This window comes from Cyprinus carpio, chromosome B15 (genome assembly GCF_018340385.1).
Source record: "Cyprinus carpio isolate SPL01 chromosome B15, ASM1834038v1, whole genome shotgun sequence".
Classification (NCBI taxonomy): domain Eukaryota; kingdom Metazoa; phylum Chordata; class Actinopteri; order Cypriniformes; family Cyprinidae; genus Cyprinus; species Cyprinus carpio.
The window spans coordinates 9144593-9163004 of NC_056611.1; the positions used below are offsets into that span (position 1 = coordinate 9144593).

At 39.1% G+C, this 18412-nt stretch overlaps 1 protein-coding gene across 12 annotated transcripts in view; it reads left to right on the top strand.

The window, feature by feature from the left end:
• Positions 1 to 18412, top strand: part of LOC109064829 (teneurin-4) — a 208012-nt gene that overhangs the window by 142402 nt on the left and 47198 nt on the right. For 9 of the 12 annotated variants that reach the window (XM_042739124.1, XM_042739127.1, XM_042739122.1 and 6 more), the window contains 8 exons: positions 550 to 696; positions 2318 to 2534; positions 6893 to 7012; positions 11225 to 11486; positions 14397 to 14664; positions 14752 to 14895; positions 16651 to 16900; positions 17940 to 17960. In XM_042739124.1, coding sequence (XP_042595058.1) covers positions 550 to 696; positions 2318 to 2534; positions 6893 to 7012; positions 11225 to 11486; positions 14397 to 14664; positions 14752 to 14895; positions 16651 to 16900; positions 17940 to 17960 — 1429 coding nt within the window. The remainder of the gene's footprint in view (positions 1 to 549; positions 697 to 2317; positions 2535 to 6892; positions 7013 to 11224; positions 11487 to 14396; positions 14665 to 14751; positions 14896 to 16650; positions 16901 to 17939; positions 17961 to 18412) is intronic. The other 3 variants (XM_042739123.1, XM_042739126.1, XM_042739132.1) reach the window with 1 other exon arrangement.

Consider the following 18412-nt stretch of genomic DNA (forward strand, 5'->3'; position numbering starts at 1 on the left):
TTTTCAAATGTGTTGTGACATTCACATTATTGGAATAAAAAAGAATTTGGTTTGTGTTGTATCAGGCACTTATGGTTTCCACATTTAAGACTAGTCTACTATCTAAAGCTAAGGTTGTTAGTTGTATATTACCCAAGAAACACTGTGGTTATCCATATTGCTGTTTATCTAGTTGAGGCATTTTTTTTCCAGGTTAGATTTTGCCTCTACCTTTCTTGTCTCATTGTCTCACCTCTTTTTTTTCTCGCTCTCTCTCTCTCTTTCTCTTAAGAGCTGAGCTCTGCATCTATTGTACAACACTAATGAGAATGTATTGATCTGGAGGAGCTCTGCAGTATGAGTCTGCCTCTATAGGATATAACGGCTTAAAAAGGTGTAACAGTTAATCACCTGAAGTTATCACTGTAGCACTCTTTTGACCCACATCCCTTCATTTTGACTTTTTCGTCTGGTAACTAGGCTTTGCAACATCTTGACTGTTATAGCTTAATGTTTGTTTTGGTGAAAAGTGCCCTCTGTAATGTGTATGCTTTGCTTTTGTGTGCACAGAGGGCTGTCCTGGCCTGTGCAATGGCAACGGCAGATGCACGCTGGGTAATAATGGCTGGTACTGCGTTTGTCAGCTGGGCTGGCGGGGAGCAGGCTGCGACACATCAATGGAGACGGCCTGCAGTGACGGCAAGGACAATGACGGAGGTACAACACAAACAACATGCTGCCTTGACATTTATTATGAAGATTTAACAGTCTTTGCTTGGGTCTTTTCTTTTCTCCTCTCTTTGCTTCTCTTTTCATTCTATTGCCTACACTAGAGTTGTTTATGATGCCTGTGATGCAGTCAGTTTGTCACTAAGAACACTAAGATCTAGAGTTTGCCTTGAGCACCTTCACTGAGCTAAAAGCTGGCAGCTCTTTAAATAGCATCAGAAATGGTCAGACCTTCCCTGTGGGTCCACTTGTAGAAGAGTGAGTTGTTTTAGTCAAAATCATAGGCTTCAAGTTCCCCAAGCTAAAAGAGAGACATACCAAGTCCATATCACCTAGCCTATTAGAACCGACCCCCTGCCAAGCCTCTAGATCAAAGGTAGCCTTGTCCTGTCACAAACCACACTGAGCATAAAACATCTTTGCACTGAAGAGCACACTCTTTGGAGAGATCACATTTCATTGTTCTGCCGTAGTTATCAAACCCCTACATCTATTGGACGTTTCCTATCAGATGTCAAATAAACGTATATTAGATGTCTTTAAGATGTTTATGATTTAGAATGTATGTAAAACTGACATCTTAAAGATGTATGTACACTGGAGATGCTTTCCAGATCAAGAGATCTTTAACAGACATCTTGCAGATGTATGTGTGCTATCTGGGAAAGCAGTCAATTGGTGGTACTATTGCAGCGACCGAAACAAGCAGTGTTGACGCTTCCACCAGGAGAGGTAGTATTTTTATCATTTTGGCCCATCTGGTCAGAGAGGTTCCTGAAAAGTAGAGAGAGAGGAAGAGAGAGAGATATTAGAGAATAAGGGATGACCCACTTCAGTACATTAAAATGTTCCTCTCAGCATGGCCTGAAGTCCTGAATTATTTCAGCTGAATTACAGGAGGGAGAGGCTGATCTGCCTGTAAAGGTGTGTAAACTGTTGAAAAGGGGGAAAAACGAAAGAAAAAAAACATGAAGGAAATAAGAAGCCAGACTGGCTCTAACTTACTGCAGCAACTGCTGTAGGGCACAGAAAGCCATCCAACAGATGCAGTTATTTCTCAGAAGTTTTCAAGATCCTGCTAACAGTTCGCCCATGTTCGTCTCGGGACGATAGAATCTTTTTCCTCTCCTTATGACGTTAGCTTGGACAGAATAAGCATGTTGGAAGGCATCTGTAACTGTGCTCCAGGTTCTGAACATTTCTGGTAACCTGATCAGGCTGATCTCTGATTCACTGGTGCGTTTGTCCACAGTTTGGGTCTAATGAGGCCATAAACCTAACACCCTTAACCCTATCCCAATTGAATCTTCAAGTGTGGCACCTTGTCTACGGTGGTCTACGACCTCTGACCAACTTGAACAAGTTGACCCACCTCAGGAAACCAAGTCCACCAGATTGGTAGTCAATCTGTTCAACTACCTAAACTAGCTTTGTCTAGTTAGAAACTATGTACAGTAAATCCAGCCACTACTAAGTCAAGTCAGTTTATAAGAAGATAAATTGTTTTTGAAATCATAAATTGCAAAAGAAGTAATTTTGTGAAAAAAAAACAAAACACATTTTCTGACACTACATTCCCGTTATTAAAGATGAAACTTCTCTCTATCAGATGGGTTGATGGACTGCATGGACCCGGATTGCTGTTTGCAGACATCATGTCACACCACTTCTCTGTGTGTGGGCTCTCCTGATCCACTGGATATTATCCAGGAAACCCAGATCTCTTCCACTCTGAGCACCCTGCAGTCCTTTTACCAGCGTGTCCGCTTCCTGGTGGGCCGGGACAGCACCCACGTCATCCCTGGCACCAACCCCTTCGATGGCATGTAAGTGTTTCTTGAGTAATGTTTGCAATTTTTTTGCACTTTCTTGCAGTTTAAGTTCTCTTTTCCATACTTCTCCCAAATCCCAATTCCCCATAGTGGTAATATTTAGATCAATCAGTAACTATAAGTAGATGCTGTCAATCCATCTACAGCTCTTGTTCCTGTAAACAAACAGGGCATGGGGCTCATCTCAAGGTGCCTCAAAGATGTTTGGCATGAGAGAACAGTGCTGTCACTGTGTGATCCCATGTGACTTTTCATCTTTTGCCTCCATTTTGTGGCGTTCCCTTTTTATCTGTAAACAATACCTAGAGTGAACGCCACTTTTGCATTTGCATCCCACTCGTGCACTGGTCTCGTCCCTCTCTCTCCTTGTTTTCTCAATTGAAATGAGCACAAAAGACGCTACTAGAGACTTGGGAAAAAGTTGTGCTCCTTTGAAATGTCGTAGAGTATCCCCGCATTTCCTTTCATGAAAGCAGAGCTGACATTTCAAAGGCAAAAATGAAAACGTAACAAGCAAATGAGCATCTTTTTGTGCTCTCCATGGAGAATGTCTCTAATGCTGTCGCCCAGGGTGCGTTGACGTTTTGATTCGTATCTCCATAAGGCATAATGTGCCAAATAGGTCTTCGATTCAAAGCCTTCTGTTTTTAGACCTTGTCTTGCTTTGTTCATTTGGAAACTCAAGTGGAAATTTCTTGTTTAGGGGGGTTTTGGATCAGTGAACAGTCCTTCTCTGAACTATGGTGGGCAGGGTATTGTTTTTACATCTCTTAAATGGCCATTTCCCACAGTTCAGCTCAGACTCTGGACCAAATGGCCTTTTGCTTTGCGTGACTGAGCCTCTGGCAAGTACGCACTCCCTTTGTCTAATCTGTGCTGTCCTAATTAGACTCTGATCACTTCAAAGCTGTCCAGCACTCTCCATCCTGCACTCATTTCAGTCCTATCTGCCAGACGTTCTTCCGTTGCATAAATCACTGCGCCCTCAATCAAGTTGTGTTAGAGTGTCCGATGCGCATAACCTCATGCAAAGATGAAACACTGGACTTTGTTTGATATTGCCTTTTGTGCACATGTCACCCGGTATTCATGAAATGCTCTTGTAATACCCTGTGACATTTTCCCAAGGTGACATTTTTGCGACACTCGGTAGGGAGTCTCCCGATACCCTCTTCATTATTTCAAGACGGGTATCACCATCAACTTCAAAGAAAAAAAGAGACATAAATAAATAAAAGCTTTAGAAGTTGGCCAGCAGCCGCAAGATCGGAGACCTCAATTCACCTAAAAATATCAGGGCTGATACATTATTTATTACCTCTTCGTTCCTCCGCCCACTGACAGATATGAGAGCAGCTGACAGCAGCCCAGATGGACCTCTTAGACATAGTCGGTCTAAAAGAGCCCCTTGCCATCACCTGATCAGGCTTCTTTATTGATTCCACAACCACCTCTGCATGCTCAGAGACATCTCAAAAATGCACACCTGACATGTCCAACCACAAGAACGTAACACGGGTGGTAATGATCAAAGTCACCCATCATCCCTCTTTTACAAGGCTCACCTGTCTAAAACTTTTCGAATGTTCTTCCAATGTTCTCTAACTTCTACAGCATGCGCTCTGTTTATCTGAACACCATGAATCGCACAAAAGAATAAATGTGCTTGCCTGGAGTTGTTTGCTTGCTGCATCCGAGTGTACTTAGCCCCTTTTACCATCATGTGGAGATGGCGAAGAGGGGCAGCCTGAGATGGCCCATTATTTCTCTCCATTTAGCCTATTTAGAACATGTTGCAGTTTCTGCGAAAGGGAAGAACTGCTGTACGCAGAAATAATGCAAGAGAGGGAGCATGTTTTTATGTTTAGCCCCTCTTATGAAGTTTTTTAAGTAATTAGCAGTGCTTGCTATGGCATCACGCCATGTTTGTCGAAGACCGCAGATGAATTGAGAGCATCTTCTGCAAAAATTAGGAATAGTAATGCTTTTGGGTTGTTGCTAATGCTTAGCAATGCCCTGATTACAACCCCAACCTCATATGGCGCTTTACCACTGCACTGTAACTCACTTCAAGGCTTGGTATGGTTCACTTTTGGGGGGTTTTCTACTGGGTACAGTACCTGGTACCTGGTACTTTTATTAGTACCACCTCGGTTGAGGTTCCAAGTGAACCGTACCGTTACCAAAACGTGACGTGTAAACTCTGCTGATCACGGATTGGCCGGAGAGAATCGTCACTACCTGCGTCACTAAACTATCGACACAAACACAACAGAACTGCTAGATTTAAATCAGCACAACCAGCGAAGGATCATACGCAATTGTTTGAATGAGCGCACCTTTTTTTAACAACCAAAAAGTGTCTGTTTCGTTGTCTGTTGAGGAAACACAGACGTTCCTCTCGTTGATAGCAGAGGAGCGGATCCAGCGGGAGCTTGATAGGGCGACGCAGAATGAAAAAGTTTTTCAGGAGTCCCAGCAGTAGAGGCGGCGCAACTATAATGATGAGAATAATCCCACCACTCTAAAGCGGAAATGCAAACTGAGCCGAGCCGTGCCGAGCCAAGTCGTACCACACAGTGGAAAAACGCCAATAGTGGCTGTTTACATATGCAAATCTTATTAGCTTGTTAGCTTTAAAGTGCTAAATAAACTTGCTGCAACTTTTATTTGATAATTCTGCTTCAATGGAGTTTGCAAACATTAATTTTGCCCATTAACCATTTAGCCTTTTTTTAGCCTTTCCCAAACACACAAGCATTCAGACCACTCTGTGCATACAAAAATGCTTCTTAGCACTCCCAGAAGCTGCCTCTCAGGACAGTTTAGCGTGCTTTCCTTCATAGTTATTTAAGATGTCTCTTCTAATATCAAGTCAGATGCGGCTTACAATTTGCTTCTGTTACATGGTTGTCAGCGCAGTGCTACACAAGGTGATATCTCTGTTGTTTGTAAACCTCCTTCCACTTTTATCTGCCTTGTTTGAGAATAGGGTTTGTTGAATAAATGAACTTTAGACTTTTTGTCTAGACCACTTCACTGTTCTTCCTTTATCTTCTTCAGATCCATTTATTGTCCATATTTAAATCATTTGTTGTGGAGTTGTTGAATCAGCTCAGCATATTTCGCTGTGGCTCAGTTCCACTCAGTGCACCTTGTGAAAACTTGCATAGCTGCCCCTTCTGAATGGGAATACTCTAAATCAAACTGTCACCTCGAGCAATGTTGTAGATAGACAAAAGCTTTACACATTATCTCTTTCTCTCTCTCTTTCTACCTTCCCACCCTTTTATTTAGTGATCTTTCTTTGTCACTTGTTCTGTCTCTATTTTCTATTCTACTTGAGTTCGCTCGTGGTCTGATAGTAGACATTGTGGTGGGGCTGTGCACTTGTGTGCTATCTCTGCTAGCTTTGTTTACAGGGACGCAGAGCTGAGCCAAGGACTGCTGAAGGTGAGAGGCTGCTTAAATTAGAATAAAGTTAGCCCTCCCTGGGACAGGGATATTGTTGGGTCTTTGATCTTGCCCGCAGTAAGGACAGGACGGGGCCAGCCTCTTACACACCAGTGTTAATTGTTCCGCTACCTGGAAAATGTTTAATACCTAATACCTTCATCGAAATAGCCCCAATGTGTAATTTTTTTCCTAGGTGCTTTTTTCTTTAACCTAGCTGATGTGTGTAATTTTTTGGATGTTAATGTACTTTAATATCATATTTTACTGTAAAAGCCATTTCTTGTCTAATTTTGATTTCTGGCTTTTAGTTATATCAGATCGCATGATATGCCTATTATTCAATCAAATTTATTAAAGATATTAGATCATGTGGCAGGCTAAATGTATGAATTCACAAAATCTGACAGCTCTAATATTTGTAAAATAGTTTTAATATATATGTAATTTTATATATTAGGCCTGAACAGCATGAATCCTGATTAAAAATCTCTAAAGGTATGAGTCAGAAGTCGTGTCAAGCGGGGAGTTGTTTTGAGGATTTTTAAGTATCAGTGTTTGACTTTTTCATATCGATCAGTAAGTCGGAGCTCCTGAGGCAGACAGATAACATCAGATAGAAGCAGTTTCAAGCCTAGATATCTGCTGTGACTGAAAGCACTCATACCTCCGCATTGTTCTCTCAAACAGCAGGAATGACACAAACACTATCTCTTTTTTTTTTTTTTTTGCTCTTATCTTTTGCTTCTTGGATAGGAAACCCCGCTGAGGTTTCCTCAGAGCTTTGGGATACATTTAATTTATTATATGTGTTTACAAATAGCATCTGATGCTTTTCTACACTGTAAAACAACATGACCTGTTTTACTCAGTATGATTTTCATTTCTTAACCTCACAGTCATGCCTGTGTTATCCGGGGACAAGTGGTGACTTCAGATGGGACTCCGCTGGTCGGTGTAAATATCAGCTTCATTAACAGACCAGCATATGGGTATACCATCACCAGACAGGACGGCAGGTAAGTTATAGCGTGGGATGAATTGGTGTTTAAAGATCTGGGTTAGCAATTAAAATGTAAATGTATTGGAATTCTTTTCATGTTACTATCATTATGCATGCACCTTTAACCCACATCTGTGCACTCTAACCTCTTTCTGTATGGCAGAATGTTCTATAATGTGCTGGAAATAAAATTGGAGGACAGTTTAATTCCCACAACACCATTGCAAATTTTGCCTGTTTGCTTGGAAGGTGTTTTTTGTAGCCATAAACAATCTTCCATCTCCCTGGCTCTCTCTATTTTTCCCTCTCTTTGCTCGTAAACACATGGTCTCCCTCCCACAAAGCCCATCAAGCATTGCAAGAACAGACTCGGTACGGCATGAAATCACCAGTGCACCTGTTTGCTTGCTTAAAAATGGGAAAGCTGTCTTAACTGATTTTGTTTGATTGTGGTCTGTTCTATACTGGTGCCTTTGCTTTTTAAATTACCTCTTCCTCCACTTCCAAAGAGGTCCCTCTGCTTCTCTGCCAACCGCTAGAGTTGGATTGACCAAGTAACATGCAGTGGATATTCATGTAATACAAAATTTGGACTCTGGAAATCCTAAAAGCCATCCATTATACATCTGCCTTGATGTATTGAGAGTCACTTACATAACCCTGATTTCCTGAAGGAGAGAGCAGAATGCTGTGTCACGTAATCAACAACCACTGAGCTATAGACGGCAGACTTAGAAGACATCACATGATTATTAATGTAGTGGAAGTAATGAGAGTTCCAATCCACCTTGGAACCCAAAATATAATATTATCTAAATATTGTATTCTAAATAATCAAAATAGGTTTGTAGGGTCCAGCTAACAAACTAAGAATGTTTAGTTAATGTTACCACTAAGTTATGAAAACATTTTTAACATTATTAATGTTCTATGAATGTCAAAAAGTTCCTTCTATTCTAAAACATTCTATTTTGTCATTTTTTTTATTACAATTTATTCCATTTGAACTTGACTTTTGAATGTTCTCTGAACCATCTGAAACAAGTAGTTGGTAATGTAAAATTATATATATATATATATATATATATATATATATATATATATATATATATATATATATATATATATATATATATATATATATATATATATGTTACATGAAAATCCAACTATAAAATGCACCATGAACAATTATGAAAGATGTTTCTGTGCTAACATGTTGAAAACATTAATAAAGAACAGATATCGTTATTGGAAGAAGGTTTTTTCATTACTGTGAGAGAACTTTACCAGAATGTTCTTGCCAAAAGAATTTGGAGAACATTCGCTGTCCCTGGGATAGTGGTAGATACAAGTATCAACAGTGAAATAAATGGAATATATCCTAGGCAAACTTTATGCTGGAAAGATAGCAGGCTAATTGTTAGTAGTTTGCTAAGCTAATTGGTGGATAAGTTAGCAGGATGCTAAGCTGAACAGCTAGGCTGATCAACTTGTGGTATGCAAACGTAGTTGGCTAACTGATTAGCATGTACTGTAAACTGAATAAACATAGAGCTAAAACTGTAAAGTGTTTTCAGGTATATTATCCCTTGTAAAAATGTACAATGGTTTTATTATAGAAAAAGTGTAGTAACTATGTTTTTTGGCGTATTGATTACCATTTGTATAATCACAGTTTTACTACAAATACTTTGGTTAAACTAGTGTAGCAAAACCATGGTTATTTTGTGGTTACCATGGTTTAACCTTTTGTAGTAAAACCATGGTAAATTTTATATAATAATACTAATTTTATTATAATAGTTACATTATGTCTATACTAACAAAAAAACTAAAGTAAGGCTCCACTTGCTCTCAAAATACAGTTGTCCTGAATATTTTAACCCTCTGAAGTCGGCTAACGCTGACTAGTTTGTACTGATTACAGTGTTAATAGACTTTAGCCATGTATCTATTTATAAGCAACTGAAAAAAGCACAAAAGTCAGGGGATGTCAAAACTTCTCCAGGCCCCCAAAACCCCCTAGACCTCAGAGGGTTAAGGGAGTCAGATTTAAAATGTACTTGTCCTAACAAATTTGATTGTGAATTTAACCATATATAGCACTCAGGACTCACAACCAAATTCTGCTGCTCTGTGAACAGCCTAAGTTCAGTTAAGAGGACTAAAAGTGGGTGGCTTCGACCTGTTTGGGGTCTAAGCCATCGATGTGGCTAACCCCTTTAGGTTAGCTCTGCGTCCCTTCAAAGTGTGCACTGAAAGGCTGAATGCACTAATAAAGTGTGTCACCCTTGCCTGAGGTGCTTGTGTGATTGATAACAGGCCTGTGAATCACTCATCGATTGGCATGGCAGCCTTTAGGGCCGTGTGCGTGCCCGTGTAATAGTTATATGTGTGCGCGCATCTTTCATCGCATGTGACTGGCCGGCTAGCTTTTACTGCAGATTAGTGTGGACTCTATACGGCTGCATAAAAACGCACACAGGCTCTCTCTCGCAGACACTCCCCAACAAGCACGCTCTGTTCAAACTCCCACAGCGCACAGACAAATGCTCACATTTTAGCAAGGGCACGACAACAAGGGCAAAGCAGACCTTTGTTTATCAGCCGTGCCAATGAAAGCTCCGTGAATAGCCCTTTGGGATATGTAGTTGAATTAATGTTCAAGCAGCATGAGGTGTGACTACAGATGCACGCCGCATCTCTGCCAACCCTGAGAACAAAGACACACAGTACAGCGCATTCTGCGAGTCCACATATCACATAATTGCTAATCGGCTGTTTGTGTTGTAGGCGTATTTGGCACTAAAGTGCATTTGTGCTTTCATGTCTACCAGAGCGTGTTGTAAAGGTGTGTCTCCTCGTGATGATACACAAGAAAGCAGATCAGAGTAGCATTCTGGATTTATGCACAATCAGTCATCTAGCGAGCCGCATACACCATAGCCTGCATACAGCGTTCAGTTTCGTTTCTGTTTAGCAGCGTCAACAACAGAGCCCTCTGATCTGAGCGACTCTATATGCAGAGCGTGTTCTGCCATTGTAGCGTTGTTGTAAAGTTATGTTAGCGCAGACAGCTTCAGATGCACAGATCAATAATACTTTACCCTTCCCTTAAATGTCATTTCCCCTCTCACCTCCTTTATCAAAGCACAACAAAGACGCTCAGCGGCATACGCACGGCTACTGCAGCGGAGAGGAATCTTGCCAGTTTATTCCCCAATAGAGAATAACGACATCGCACACCACCCATTCATGCGGATTTTATTAATGCAAATTCAAAAGCACAGTGTATTAGACTGAGCCAGTGGTTCATTGTATTCCAGTCACATTGTGGAGCTGCCAGATAAAAACCGTCCCAACTAACTGAAGCCGAGTCCTTTTCAATTGAATCCTGTCATTTAGAGAAACATAATGAATTACAACCTTTATTAAGTCTGGTTTTGATGGCGGTACTGAGTAACAGTGAATAATGTTGATTAAAATGTTAGTAAATGGCATTATGAGATAAGGAAATGCCATAGCAGTTTCATTGAATAGGAAATCAAAACACCATTTTCAAGGGTGTGATGGTTGGCATACTTTAGCAAATAACTCTACTTAATGAATCAGATCCACACTCTATTAAATTCTGACACATGTATAAATGGAATAATTCAACAGATAAGTAGTTGTAGAGAATTGTGGTGTGATAAGTATAGAAACTTACAAATGATTCATGTTTATCTCAAAATAATAGTTCATCCAATTATGAAAACTCTTTCATAAGAGTTAACGCATAAATGTAAATAGCCTCAAAGGGTAGTTGAGAAATATTTTGGGTCTGTGTAGCTGCCATTAATGATGAAATATGCAGGTCAAATTAACCTCCAAATATCATAATCGTAATAAATTTGGTATGCGCATTCAACAACAAATCAGATTGTTAAAACATCATTGGTTAGCCTTTATTTGTGAGAACTCAAAATAGGTCAGTTTGCAACATAATATAAGGGGAAAGTAATTTTAGGGTAGAGGGGACAACGGTGTTCATTAATGGATAGTTCCTTGTGGGGCTTGAACCAACAACCTTGCGGTTACCAGCACAGATTTTGATAACCACAACTGCAAAGCTAACATTTCTAAAAGAAGACTACTCCATATTCTAACATTATTGAAAATAAGTAAATGGCTTTATCTCAGTAGCTGCTTCAATGTCTAACTGTACATGTTGTATTTTCTTCAGCTTTGACCTGGTGAGTAACGGGGGTGTGGCCGTTGCCCTGAGGTTTGAGCGCGCTCCGTTCATCACGCAGGAGCACACCTTGTGGTTGCCGTGGGGACGCTTCTTTGTCATGGACACCATCGTGATGAGACATGAGGTCAATGATATCCCCAGCTGTGACCTGAGCAGCTTCACCCGTCCCATGCCCATCGTCCTGCCTGCCCCGTTGACGGCATTCGCCGGGACCTGCGTCGAGAGGGGCAACATCGTTCCAGAGATCCAGGTGATAAGCTATAGAGAGGAAGTGCAAAATGTGTTACAATTCAAATTGTGTACGATTGATCAGTTAATTAAAACCAAAACCATGTGGGTGGGGTAACATAATATTGACAAATAATGTCCAATTTAGTGGATTAAATTTTAACCAAGAGACTAAATCCCTCTCTATATAATTTCCCCCACTAAATGTTCTGGAAAATACAAGTTACGAAGTTAAAGTTGGCATGAAATGAAAATTTAAAGTTTTAAATCCATGTTATTGATCTTACTGTAGATGATTTATACATACATACATTTGTTTTATTTATTTTTTTCACGATTTTGACTTTATGATGATAGGACAGTTCAGAGTTGACAGGAATTGAAGTGGGGGGCAGGATCGGTAAAAGGTACTCCAGCCGGGATTCAAGCTCAAGTCACTCGTAGCGAAACGGCGCTGTATGTCAGCATGCTTCCCACAAGGCTATCAGCGCTGACATGCATTTCTTTTTTAACTTTACCTTTTGTACTTCTTAATTCCAGTAAATGACAGACCTCTAGATTTTTCTGTTATTTTGGCCTCTTAAACGCCACCTCTTTTCATACTATTCTTCTTACCATTCTGATCTAATCAACAACCAATGGATAAAGTCCCACCCTTTATTTTTTTCAAATAATCTGTTTCACTCAGATGTACGTCACAATAGCTCTGTTGCTTTTTCAGTTTTATTGTGACTTTAATTACATTTTCAGTGCCATTTTGTGTATTTAAAAAGCTTGTTTTTTGTTTTTGTTTTACTATATTTATGTCTTCATTTTAACTTTTAAGAATAATGTTTTTAAACAGTCTGATTCTTGTTTAGTCTGACAGTTACAGACCGTTCAAAATTCTACGGCTGTCTCAGACAGTTGAAAAAAACGTGGTAATTTGCCACAATTGATCCCAGACGAGTGCTGGTTGGTAATGATGTTCTGATAGACAGCAGGGGCATATATTGGGAAATGTACATCAGAAGGGAACGTAGGAGGATCTGTCTCGGGTGGCAGTCCTGTGATTTTATCTCCTGTGTGTAATTGGGCAGAGATACACAGTCCAATTTACTACGCCAGACATTTTCTGAAGAACTATAATTACATTTAGTCAAAAACAGCATGGAAGCTTTTTGAGTCTGACTCCTGGAGGTGCTTCACAGTCGGTGCTTGAAAAAAATATCTGTGTTTTGGACTTGGGTTTACTGTCATATAGGTTTTGTGTGTGAGGGTATGTTGATGTTAGTTTCATTTTATCCTATAGCTAATATTTTGTATTATGCACATATATGTGTGCGTGTGTGTTTGTTTGAGTACTGAAAGCTCTGCTTGTACCTGTATGCCACCTTCCTAATTATTTTGTCGTCTTCTTTGGTTAACAAGATAAATGAGTCAGCCTCACATGCATTGTGCTGTCTGGGCTATTAATATCGGCACAAATCTGTCCCATCCCAATTCTTCAGGCTGTTTATTCATACACATCTACACACACACACAGAGTTTTTACAGGTTTACAAACGGAAATGTCTATGGAGGAGCTTTTCTTATCAGTGTTTATTGATGCAGTAACGATCGGCTGTGTTTATTGGTCAGCTTTGTGCTTAACTGTGATAAAGGAGCGATACGCTGAGTGTTAATGAGAGCTCTGCAGTGAGCAATGAGAAACCTCTGAGCCACTAAGTCTCCGAGCTGACTTCCTGTGCAAAAACGAAGGTGTTGTTAATGATGCCTGTGTGACCTAGACATATGCATTGCTTTACACTGAGTAATTTGTTCACTTGTTATGATAGTTGAGTAATTTGAAGGTTTCTGGGTCACATTTCGACCCAAAATCAAGGGGGGGAATTTTTTATTTTTTTTATTTATTATTTTTGGACTTATCCACATACTGGTCAAAGAATGACAAAAACAATGTGTATAATATAATAAAATAATATAATATAATATAATATAATATAATATAATAATATATATTTACATTTAGTCATTTAGCAGATGCTTTTATCCTTAGCAACTTACAAATCCTCGGGACAATAGAAGCAATCAAAACTAACAAAAGAGCAACAATATGTAAGTGCAAATGTAATATGCACTTAAAGTAATTAAAAAAAAAATATTATAAAATTAATTTAAGTAATATTATGTGCAATATTTAAGTGCATTTTATTTATATATATATATATATCACAGGAATGACTTATATTTTAAAATATGTATTAAAAATATGTATTAAAATAGAAACCAAGTCTTGTAAATTGTAATAATACTTAACAATATTACAGTTTTTAATGTATTTTTGATCAAATAAATGTAGCCTTGGTGAGCCAAGAGATTTCTTCAGAAACAAAAACTTTTCAACCCCAAACTTTTGAAGTAGTGTATATTTAGAGTTTTTTTTTTTTTTTTTTTTAATAAAAGATTTATATATATATATATATATATAATCTATATATATATATATATATATATATATATATATATACACGTATATATATATATACATATATATATATACACATATACATATATATATATATATATACACATATACATATATATATATATATACACATATACATATATATATATATATACACATATAATATATAATATATTATTATATATATATATATATATATATATATATATACAAACTTTTTTCTTTCTCTTTGAGGTGAAATATGCCCTAGATTCACCCAATAATTACTTTTTTTTTTTTTTGCACTGTAAAATAAAACGTCTGCTGTGAAAAAATTAATTCATTCTCATTTGCGTATATACCGGAGATGCTAAATAATGCAAACACTTCTCAGCAGGGTGCATTCCCCACAAAATTAGCAAATTTGTTACTGTTTGCTCTGTTTTCTTGTGACTAATATGAACATTTTCACCTCTCTCTCTCCAGACCCTCCAGGAGGAAGTGCGGATCCCAGGCACAGATGTGCGTTTGAGTTACCTGAGCAGCCGGACGTCGGGGTATAAGTCCCTCCTGCGCATCACCCTGACCCACTCCACCATCCCGTTCAGTCTGATGAAGGTGCACCTCATGGTGGCCGTCGAGGGAAGGCTCTTCAGGAAGTGGTTCTCAGCTGCACCCAACCTCTCCTACGACTTCGTCTGGGACAAGGCAGATGTCTACAGCCAGAAGGTTTATGGGCTGTCTGAGGCTTTCGGTAAGTGGGGAATGAAGTTGTCAGTGTCTCATTTCTCAGAGCTGTTGTCACTCAAGTTCAAATGTGTTTCTAATTCACTCCTGCTAGTGTCAGTGGGCTTCGAGTATGAATCCTGTCCGGATCTGATCCTCTGGGAGAAGCGAACAGCCGTCCTGCAAGGATACGAAACCACTGCATCCAACCTGGGCGGCTGGAGCGTGGACAAACATCATGCTCTAAACATCCAAAGTGGTGAGCTAGTACATATAGAAACATGAAAGATATTAATTTGCTTACAGACACACAGTTGCTTATTATTGATTCGATTTGTAGAGTTTTTCCTTTGTGGAAATTCGCAGAAATGTTCACTACTTGCTGAAGACAAACATTTGTTGCTTGAGAAGACTGAACTTGGACACACCTTGGACTGTGACCAGATGTTATCACATGAATTCATACAGTATAGCACTTTATACAATACAGATTCAAAGCTGCTTCAAATTAATAAACAGGAAAACAACAGTCAATTATGAAAAGTTCAATTCAGCTATTAGCAGCTCTACAGAAAACAATAGTGTCATAATTCAGCTCAAGTCAGTTCAGTGGTGATATCTGTATGACAGGACCTTATTGGAGTTGAACAGGTCAATTTTCCTACTGGTGCTGAATTGTCTCTGAAATCAGTGATTGCGTAAACTGCTCCGTTCAGTTCCTGTCAAGTAGTCTTTTTGCCAGAGCACAGGCACACTTATCTCAGTAAATGAGGCGCACTTTCAGCACAAGTGTTAGGAGCGCAGGTGGCAGCTTGGTCTGTCACTAAAACCCAATGATGTCACCATGAGGACTTGCAGTAAAATTTGCTCCAATTCTTCAAGTGTCAACTCTCTCTTACCCTTTCTTTTCCCAAGTGAATTTGCTACCATTTCGTTTGCACTTGTTGTAATGTCCTCTGTTTAATTGCTTCTCCTTGGCTCCAAACTCAACCCGGTAATTTTCAACATCAAATTATTCACACAGTGCAAAACAGGCTCTACGAAAAGTTTTTACACCTGAATGAAACTTAATCACACTCATGTAAAATTTAATTGCTGCCAAAAAAAAAAAAAGGTATTTCAGACAAAAAAAATAAATAAATGTCAGGCTTTGTAAAAACAGCTCCACATTTATCATGAATACTTTTGGGTGCAAAAGCTGATATGTGACTGATCAGTAATTTTTTTTTTTTTTCTAAAACCTTTACAAGCAGGTCAATTTATTCCAAAATTGTCAGATATGCTTTGAAGCTTGAAGGAAATGCATTGTTTCAATTGAAAGCCTTTTACACGACTCAAGTGAAATTTGCAGTGAATTTTCAAGCTTGATGAGAATAAGCCTTTGCATCAGCTCCAGTAAACCCACCTGCATTTCCAGCCAATCAGCATGGACAGACTCGAAACGCTGTTATTTAGCATCTCTCAAAACACAGCACGATTCAACAGGTGCTCAGGGAGAAAACAGCGCACAATGAAAATCACTGAAAATTGAGTTTTGCAAACTCTGCCACTCTGCCACTTTTGAATGGCGTTTGCGGTGAGCTGTTCAGCGCTGGAGATTCATTGAGGCATGCCGTGGAGATTCAGATTGACTGTGATACTGATAATAAGAGGAAGTTGTCTTTCATGCTGTGACTGTGAACCTTCACTTAGCTGGGTTCTGTACAGAAGCATCTGGCTGTGCAAGTGAAAAATAACTCCTTTCGATAAATGAATTCAGTTCCGTTTAGCACATCTCGATCCTGCTGGTTATTTAGCGAAATCCTTTCTCAAGCGCCAGCAGCTGTCCCATAGCTCTGTGACAGAGAAAAGCTCCATACAAATACATTTAATGTCATTAAATTTGAGCAGAATTGAATCAGCTTTAAAACCTCCACTTCTCATATCCGATAAAACCTGTTGATTTACTACAGAGCGAAGGCTGCTCTGAATGAATGGACAAAATACTTATGACGTCTCTTTCTTTGGCACTCAGGTATCCTGCACAAGGGTAACGGCGAGAACATCTTCATTTCCCAGCAGCCCCCTGTCATCGGAAGCATCATGGGTAACGGGCGAAGGCGCAGTATCTCCTGTCCAAGCTGCAACGGGCTGGCGGACGGAAATAAGCTGCTTGCACCTGTAGCTTTAGCCTGTGGGTCAGATGGTAGTCTGTATGTGGGGGATTTCAACTACCTCCGTCGGATCTTCACCACGGGAAATGTTACGAGTGTCTTAGAGCTCAGGTTTGGCATTCTGCATGTGCATAGATACACAAGCATTCGCATACCCACCAAAATGACAAGTAGCTTTCTACATCCTGTTAGATAAGTTGCTCAAAAACCAAAAGGTATCTGACTATCAGTACTTGGAGTATCTACTTGTAGAACAGGATTAATGTTACTGGCCTTTTACTTTTAAAGAAATAGTTTACCCAAAAAGGAATATTTTATTGTTGGTTACTTACCATCATTCTAAACCTGTCTGTTTTTAATGATTGCAAAGACTGCGTTGGATTTGTTCCACAGAAGAGAATAGATGATGACAGAATTTTCCTTTTTGGGGGGGGGGTTAACTACAGTATTTGTTTAAATGTAATTGCTATTGCTCAGAAATGTATAGAATGAATATGAACCCTGCTAAAATTTCCTTCATCTTTTCTTCGAACCCGATAAGCACACATACATCTTCAAGATGTCTGTTAAAGAACAAATCATTTGGAAAGTGTCAATTAATAATTGGGCATAGTCATCTGGTAAATCTTTTAAAGAGTAAATTTGCATTTTATACTTTACAAGCCACAGCATCCACCTGGATGCGTTTTAGAGATGAATTGAGAACGAACAAACTCTTTATAAATTAAATTTCTAGATAAAATTCAGAAAATAGACATCTAGGCCAGACGCTCTCTGGTTTTGCTTCAGGACTCAGTGTTTACACTGGATTAAGTGTTGTTGCAAGACTGTACCATATAATAAAATAGTGTATAATATAACATTTTGTTTTTAGTTTTGTTTTTCCACATTAGACCTGTGACCCATTTCGTCTTGTGACACACCAGTTAAGAATCACTGGCCTAGGCTACATAAGTACAGTATGTGTGCTATGAGGGAATCATTTCTATTCATTATGAATACAGTAGATATGCTTGTAGAACTATAGTAGTAGTATTATTTTACCACTCTAACCTTTTCTCTGTATATTAATGCATGAATTATGTACTAACTCTTTGAGCTAACCTATTTTCCCACTTTCTTCTTTTCACGCTGCTCTCGATAAATACAGAAATAAAGATTTCAGACATAGGTAAGAGCTCTTCTAAAGAGTCTACCATTTATTATGATGAATGAATTTCAGCTAAATACTCTATGCAGTCTTTTTTTGATGTACAGTTGCTTTTGTGGCCGCCTGTGGAATGCACAGAATGTGTTTTTTCATAAATGAAGGCGTACTAAAGAGTGCATTAAAACACATCCTCTCCGGATAGCAATAAAACGGGCAGTGCTACGACTGAGCTTTGAAATAGTGCTGTAGATCAATGGAGACCAGTTTGACGCATGGGTAAACTCTCAAAGTGGGTTACTGCAACAGAAAAAATGCTTAAAGAATTGTGTACGTTAAGGAAACCAGAGTCAGGGCACATCATTTGAAATGTCAGACAGGATGATGGAAAAGCGGTTACCAGCTTAGCATAAGCCCGGTATCAGCGTTTTAAATATTTCTCACCCTCAGGGGACTCGGCTTCCTTAAAGAATAAA